Genomic DNA, 7,453 nt, shown 5'->3' with positions numbered 1-7,453 from the left:
CATGCTCCGCCCGTGTCCCTCCCGGTCCCCCTGTGACCCCCCCTGACCCCCCGGTGTCCCCCCCAGGCCGCTGCTGGGGGAGCTGCTGCCGCCGGGTCCTCCAGCCCGCTGGGGGTCGCTGTTCCGGCGCTCGCGCGAGCCGGGCCCCGCCCAGCGGCTGCTCGAGGCGTTCGCGCGTGCGCCGGGCCCCGAGGCGCCCCCTGCCGGATTGTACCGGGACTTCCTGCGCCGCTGCCACGCCCTGCCCGGCTATGGGTGAGGGGGGACCCCGCTTAGAGACCCCCCCAGGGGACACCCCGAAAGGGACACCTCAATGGGACACCCCCTGGGACACCCCAAAATGGACACCTCAATGGGACACCCCAAATGGGACACCCACCCCCCATGGGAAATCCCCCACTGACGCCCCCAGACCCTCAGGGAACCTCACAAAGACCCCACCCAGAGACCCCTGCCGACCTCAGCGACACCCCCAGATTGACGGGGACACCCCCAGATCAGCAAGGAACCACCCGTGCTCCCACCCTGCCTGCAGACATCCAATGAATGAGCTCCACAGACCCCCCAAGGACCCCCCAATATCTGAGCCCCACAGACTCCCCCAGACCCCCAGTGACCCCCCCCCTCAGAACTCTTTCTAGACCCCCAAGTTCCTCCGTATCCGGGTCCCGAGGGAACCCCCCAGCAGCTTCACCCCCCGGGTGACCCCACACTACACCTGGGGCCTCATGAATTTGGGGGGAACCAGAATTTGGGGTTTGGGGGGTGACCCAGGTGTGTCCCCCTCCCCTCCAGGTGTGCTTTCTTCCCGGGAGCCATTGAGCGGCCGTCGGGGGGGCTGCTGGCCCGGGGGGGGCTGCGCCCCGTCAGCGTGGCCGTGGGGCTCGAGGGGGTCACCATCATCGACCCCCGCCAGAAGGTATTGGGGGGGGGTCTGGGGGGGCAGGATGGGGGTCAGGAGGGCTCTGTGGGTGACCCACCCCGTGCCCCCCAGCACGTGCTGCTGTCCCTGACGTACCCCGAGCTGTGCTGGGAGCTGGTGGGGGCCGTGGGGCAGGACGGGGACCCCGCGGGGCAGGACGGGGACCCCACGGAGCCCCCCCAGCTGTGGCTCGAGTTCGATGGGGACCACGAGGGAGCCCCTGTGAACCGACTGCTGCGCGTGTTCTCCCCGCAGGTGTGAGCATCCGGGACAGCAGGGATATCGGGGACATTCAGGACACGGGGGACAGCAGGGACATGGGGGACATCTGGGGATGCTGGGGACATGGGGGACATGAGAACAAGGGGGACATCAGGGAGATTCAGGACATGGGGGACAGCAGGGACATGGGGGACAATGGGGAACATGCTGGGCACGGTGGACATCGGGGACATGGGGACACACACACATGGGGTGACCCCAGTGTCTGGGGGGCGTAGGGGTCATGGGGTCGGGGAGGGGGACAGGAGGGCGGTCACAGGGACCTTGGGGTGAATATGACAAGCAGGGGACACGGGGTACAGGGTGGTCTGGGGGAACATGGCGGGTGGGGGGGGGGGAATTGAGACCCCCCAGGGGTGGCACAGGGGACCTCGAGGTGGTTCCTGCCCTAAATGCCACCCCAATGTCCCCCCCAGGGCAGGAGCTGCGGCGGGTGAAGCCCCCCCGGCGCTCGGCGTCCTTCTTCAGCCGGGGGGGGGGCGGGGGCGGCTCCTACAGCCCCGTGGCACAGGGGGGCACGGGGGGGGCCGGCTCCGAGCAGGGCTGAGCCCCCCCGAGCCCCCCAAACCCCTCCCAGTTCAGACTGGGAGCCCCCAGGACCTCCCCCTCTTTGTACCCACACCCCCCAATAAACTGCACTGCCCCCCCCCGCCCCCTCTCCCCAGGCAGGTTTTGGTGGAATTTGGGGCAAATCGGGGTCGATTTGGGGCTAATCCGGAGCAGTTTGAGGCAGTTTGGTACCAGTTTGGGGAGGATTCTGGGTGGTTTGGGGCAGATCAAAGCTCATTCAGGGTGGTTTGCGACTCATTTGGTGTGTTTGGGGCTAATTCCTGGCAGTTTTGAGCTGGTTTGGGATATTTGGGGCTGATTTTGGATCATGCAGGGCATTTTCCAGCCAGTTCCTGGGGGGTCTGAGGCCACTTTCAGTGGAGTCGGGACATTTTGGGGCCAGTTCTGGGGGGATTTGGGGCCTATTCCAGGCGGCTTGGGGTCCATTCAGGGGGGTTTGCGATGAGCCGCAGCAGTTTGGGGCCAGTTCTAGGGGGTTTGGGGCCAGTTCTGGGGGGTTTGTGGCCAACGTAGCCAAATGGTGGCCCCACGTGACAGCGGCCATTTCGGGCTGGGGATTTAGGGACACATGTCTGTCACTCTTGTCACCCTTGTCACACGTGTCACCTCTGTCAGGAGCTTCTGTGTTGGGGGGGCTTCTCCCTCTCATTAGCACTAACGAGATCTTTGGGACAAATTCCAACATTTTTGGGGGAAGTCCTGCTGATTTTGGGGCATCGCTCGTTGTCCATTTGGGACCTTCACACACCCACCCAAAATCCCCCTATTTCACTATTTAACTCCATTTTCCTCACCTTTCCCACCCAGCAGGGCTGCATTTATACAAAATATCACATTTTCTACCCATAAACCCCACACGCCTCCACTCTGCGGCAAAACCGTCTCAGTCTCGAATAACTTCATTTTCTTAAGGTGCTTTTTAGAAATGTAAGGATTTTTTAAGGGAGAACTGGTGAGAGTTTTGTGCTGTGGGAGGGGCCGGTGTTACCGGGGCCTAAAGAACAGAGGAACTGCTCTGAAATCCAAAATTTACAAACTAAAAAATGAACAAAATATAAGTATTTGATAGGATGAAGAAATGTTTTGGAATAAATGTTACTTGAGAGAAATCATGAAGGACACGGGTCTCCCCCCCCCACCTCACTGTTCCTGTGGGGAGGCGCCATTTTGGGGGGGGGGGAGCAGGTTATGGCCGAATAAAAGGAGATTTTCTGAGGAAAGTAAGACATTTCTGAGGTAAAACTTTACATTTATGAGGGAAATAAAACATTTTTGAGGCAAATGGGGAACTTTCTGAGCGAAATGAAGCATTTTTGATACAAATCGGACATTTCTGAGCGAGATAAGACATTTTCTATTCAAATAGGACATTTCTGAGGCAAATCGGACACTTCTTGAGGGAAATCAAACCTATTTAAGACAAACCAGACATCTCAGAGGGAAATGAGACATTGATGAGGCAAAATCAGACGTTCCTGAGGCAAACCGGACATTTTCTCAGGGAAATCGGTCATTTTCTGACGGAACTCGGTCATTTCTGAGGCAAATGACATTTTCCTGAAGGAACTCGGGCTTTTCTGAGGTACAACCAAGGAGAAAAGGGTGATTTTTTTTTTAACCGTTCACCCTCTCCGGACGCGGCGGAGGTGACTCGCCGCTCTCCCCGCCCAATGCGGAGCGAGCGGAGCGCTGGACGCCGCGCTCCCGCCCCCGGCGCCGCCCCCGCGGCGACTGCGGCAAAACCAAGGGAGGGGCCCGATGAGGGGCGGGGTCTCCCTGTGGACCCGCCCAGACGCCTCACTCTCGGATCCCTCCGCGCGGGGATCCTTCCGCCCCTCACATGGCCGCGGTCGATTCACCGCGGATCCCTCCGCCGGATCCTTCCGCGGCCGCTCCCGCCCCCAAATCTCTTTTTTTTTTTGCCTGTAAATGGGCGTGGGGGAGGGGCGGAAGGAAAGTCGGGGCTGTGGGGGAGGGGAGCGAGCGGGGGGAGGGGGTCTGTGCCCATTTGGCGGCTGTTTGAGGGGGCCCCGCGGAGGAGGGGACGCGATGAAGTTCCCCCCATGCACGCGTCCCTTTTCGTGAGGTAATTTTTGTGAGAAAAGTCGCTAAAAAGGGTCGGGTTTTAAAACGCTGGGAAGCCTTAAAGAAATGGTGGGCTTAGAGTGAAGAATTGAGTTGATTTTGCCCCAAAAACCCATTAAGAAAGGGGGCTAGGGAGACTGGAGGGGCAGCCTCCTACTTGGGGTTTAAAAGCGGCCATTTGGGCTTAAAAAGCAGCTGAAAAGCTGCAGGGTTTGGCTTAGTGGTGAATTTTGAGGGCAAAACGTGTGTCCTGTGCCCTCAAAATGGCTTAAACTCACCTTAAAGTGCTGTTGAGGCTCTTGAGAAGCTTTAGTGCTATCCTAGCTTTAAAAAAAAATCTAAAACTGATTTTTTATTCTATTTTTTCTCTAAGAAACACTCAAGATTTGGTGAAGAGCATCTTTCTAGAGGAAAATGTTTTAAAATGGCCTCTCCAGGCTCAGCTCCTGAGGAAAAGCAGCTTTTGGAGTATTTTCATGCAGAAAACATGAACTTTGGCCATGTCAGAGTTGCTAAAATTATTTAAAATTTTACATTAGGGCTTAAACCAGCTGCAAATTGGTGAATTATTGCTATTAAAATGACCATTGAGATAAACCTTCCCTAAAATCAGGGTATTTTTAGGGGAGGCCTTTTCCAGCACCTGAAATGGGGAGAAAAAGATTACATTTGAGAGCCTTAATGGTGGAATAACCCAGAAAATAATTCATAACAATAAGGAAATATTTTCTCTTACAGGAAACGCCCCAAAAATGTTGGAACAGCTCCTTCCACACCCCCAAAATGCCTCATCGGTTTCATCAGCACCTTTAATTAGCCCCAGAGCAGCTTTAATGAATGATAATTAAAAGGTGGGGGGGAGGGTTGTCCCCTCCCTGCCAGCACTTTTGGGGTGTCATTTCCTGCCCGGAAACGCCTCAAAATTCCAAAAAAGGGCTGTAAAATGTCTTTTAAAAGCCTTTAAATCCCTCAGAATAGTGGAGGTTTATTCCCCTTTTTGAAAACAGGGACTTCCATGACTCGGCATGGCCTGAAATGGGCAGAAACACGGGGATTTTGATGCATTTCTGTCGTAAAAAAGGAAATTTAAATGGTGGTTATGGCTGTGCTGTATCAGGGTGGAAAAAAAGGTTTTAAAAGTGTCGTTTGGGCTTTTTGGGGAACAAAAACTGGTGAAACTGGGCTTTGGGTCTGTGTTCCCTCAAGAATTTTTTTTCCCCCCCAAGATTTGTCACCCTTTTGAGGAGAAACTGCGCCTTTTTGGCAGCGGCCCAGCTCCGTGACGCAGCAAAAGCAAAAACCAGAGTAAAATGAATGAACAAAAAACAAAAAAAAACCCAAACCCTCCAGAACCACCCGGGAAGGTCGAAGCGAGGGATTTTAGGGCAGAATTGGCCAAACCGAACAAAAAAATCGCTGTTAGATTTAACCATTTTCGTGCTGGACGGCGTGGGGCGGCCGGAGGCCCACGGCCGTGGGGGGAGGGGGTGACGCAGTTTGTGAGGGGAAAAAATCAAAGAAAGGGGTAAAAAATGTGAAATAATGGAAAAATAAGCTTTTTCACACTGCGGGTGGTGGATTTGGGGGGGGGGATTTTGGGGGTCGATGCCCTTTTTTGGTGATTTTAGGGACTATTTTGTCGCCCCCGCGGGGGCGGCGCCGAGCCGCTTATAAGGGAGGGCCCCGCGCCGGCAGCGCCCGGCCGAGAACCAGCCCCGAAACGGCCCGAATTCGGCCCAAAAGCGCTTAGAGCTGCTCGATTTTATACAAAAAGCTCCTAAAATGGCTTTATTTCCTACCGAGAGCTCAAAAAATGGCTTTATTGCCTACCAAAAGCTCTTAAAGCTGCGATATTTTATAGAAAGAGCTCCTAAGACTGCTTTATTTCATAAAAGCGGCTCTTAAATATTTATTTAAAGAAAAGAGACAAAAGCTGTTTCCTTTAAGGAAAACTGAGCTCTTAAAGCTGCTTTCTTTCAATATAAATCCTTAAACTGCGGCGATTCCAGTAATGGGAAAAGCCGGGGCGAGCCGGGGCACTTTTAATTGAAAAAAATGAATGAAAAACCTTTAAAAAGCTCTTAAAGCTGGTTTTCATTTAAACCGAAGCTTCTAATGCTGGTTTTTAAGAAATCGCTGCTTTCAAAGCCGATTTCTGGGAGAAGAGGCAGCTCTCGCAGCTCTTTAATTCTTAAAATATCCTAATGTGATATTTTCGAAAAGCCGGAGCGAGCTGGGGCGATTTTAATTTAAAAAGAGCTTTTTAAGCTTCTTTAATTCAAAGAAAGAAAAAGCGCTTAATTCGCTGTTTTCTGCTAAAAAAGCTCCTAAATTTACATTTTAAAAAAAAGCTCCTAAAGCTTTTAAAACATCTAGTTTTGTCCCCAAGTGGGGCCGGGCCGGGCAGCGCAGGCGGGGGCGGCCGGTTTGGGGTGAAATGCGGCATTTTCAGGCTCAGGATGGATTGAGAGGAGCCAATTTTGAGGGAAGAGCAGGAAAACTGAAGAGTGAAGATGGAGTCGGCAGGGAGAGGAAAGTTTCTTCACAGTGACCCCATCTGGGGGGAAAAAAAGGACTTTTTGGTAAAATGGCGGCAGTTGGGCAGGGGAGGAGCAGAGAGAAGAGAGGAAAACAAGGACAGAAAGACAGAAAATAGAACATAAAAGAGAGAGAAAATAGAAGAAAATCAGAAAAAAAAAAAAAAGAAAATAGAAAAACCTTAGAAAAAAGAAAACAGAAAATTGAAAAAATAGAAAATTGGAAAAAAGAAAATTGAAAAAGCATAGAAAAAATGGGAAAAAAATAGAAAAAAAGAGAAGAAAATTGGAGAATAGAAGAAACTAGAAAAAAATTAGAAAATTTGAGAAAATAGAAGAAATTAGAAAAATGAAAATCGAACAAATAGAAGAATATAGAAAAAATAATTGAAAAAATGAAAATAGACTGTAAATAAATAGAAAAATACAATTGGGAAAAATGAAACTAGAAAAAAGAAAATAGAAAATTATAGGAAAAAAAAAGAAAAATGCAAGTGCTGAAAATTTGAGAAGATGGAAGTGAAAGAAAACAGGGAAAAATCAGAAGAGAGAAAATAGAAGAGAATAGAAGAGAGGAAAAATGAGAGAAAATCAAAGAGGATTTAGAGGAGAAAATAGAAGCGAAAAATAATGAAAAAAAGAAGGATAAAGGGAGAAAAAAAGGAAGAAAAATCCCGATTTGGGCCCCGGAGCCGGGAAAATTGAGGAATTTGAGGAAAATGCCCCAAACGGAGCCGGAGAGAGCGGCCGGGTGAGGCCCCACCCCCACCGGGGGTTTGGGAATTTTGGGGGGATTTGGGGGGTTTTGGGGTTCTGTCGTTTCAGGCGCCGCCGCCGTCGCCCCTCCCCCTTCCCCCTTTTTCTATTAAACTCCCCAGAAATGGGGAAAACCCCCCAAATTCCTCCAGCGCCCTCCGGCTCCGCCGCTCCCGCCGGCGCCGCTCAGTAAGTGTCCAAAATCTTTTGTTTTTATCCCAAAGGCGTCGCGCGGGAGGGGCCGGTGATAAAAAAAAAGGGAGAGAAATGATCAAAGAAATGTTTTGTATTTTTTTTTGGG

General features: G+C 51.7%; 1 protein-coding gene and 1 long non-coding RNA gene across 2 annotated transcripts; both read left to right on the top strand.

The window, feature by feature from the left end:
- Window positions 1–52: 52 nt before the first annotated feature.
- On the top strand, window positions 53–1,195 carry FRMD8 (FERM domain containing 8; the record flags this gene model as incomplete). The annotated part of the gene is made up of 3 exons (XM_041487636.1): window positions 53–255; window positions 796–919; window positions 995–1,195. Coding segments are annotated over 3 exons (516 nt in total), but the record flags the coding sequence as incomplete, so codon positions are not given.
- Window positions 1,196–1,465: 270 nt separating this feature from the next.
- LOC121364395 lies at window positions 1,466–6,516 on the top strand. The gene is made up of 2 exons (XR_005956862.1): window positions 1,466–3,860; window positions 4,598–6,516. It is a non-coding gene; the product is annotated as an uncharacterized LOC121364395 (long non-coding RNA).
- Window positions 6,517–7,453: the final 937 nt, after the last annotated feature.

Source organism: Pyrgilauda ruficollis, unplaced genomic scaffold, assembly GCF_017590135.1.
Source record: "Pyrgilauda ruficollis isolate IOZ18807 unplaced genomic scaffold, ASM1759013v1 scaffold813, whole genome shotgun sequence".
In the NCBI taxonomy this organism is placed as follows: domain Eukaryota; kingdom Metazoa; phylum Chordata; class Aves; order Passeriformes; family Passeridae; genus Pyrgilauda; species Pyrgilauda ruficollis.
Note: the sequence above shows the minus strand (reverse complement) of the source record. Positions and strands in the feature narration are given on the sequence as shown.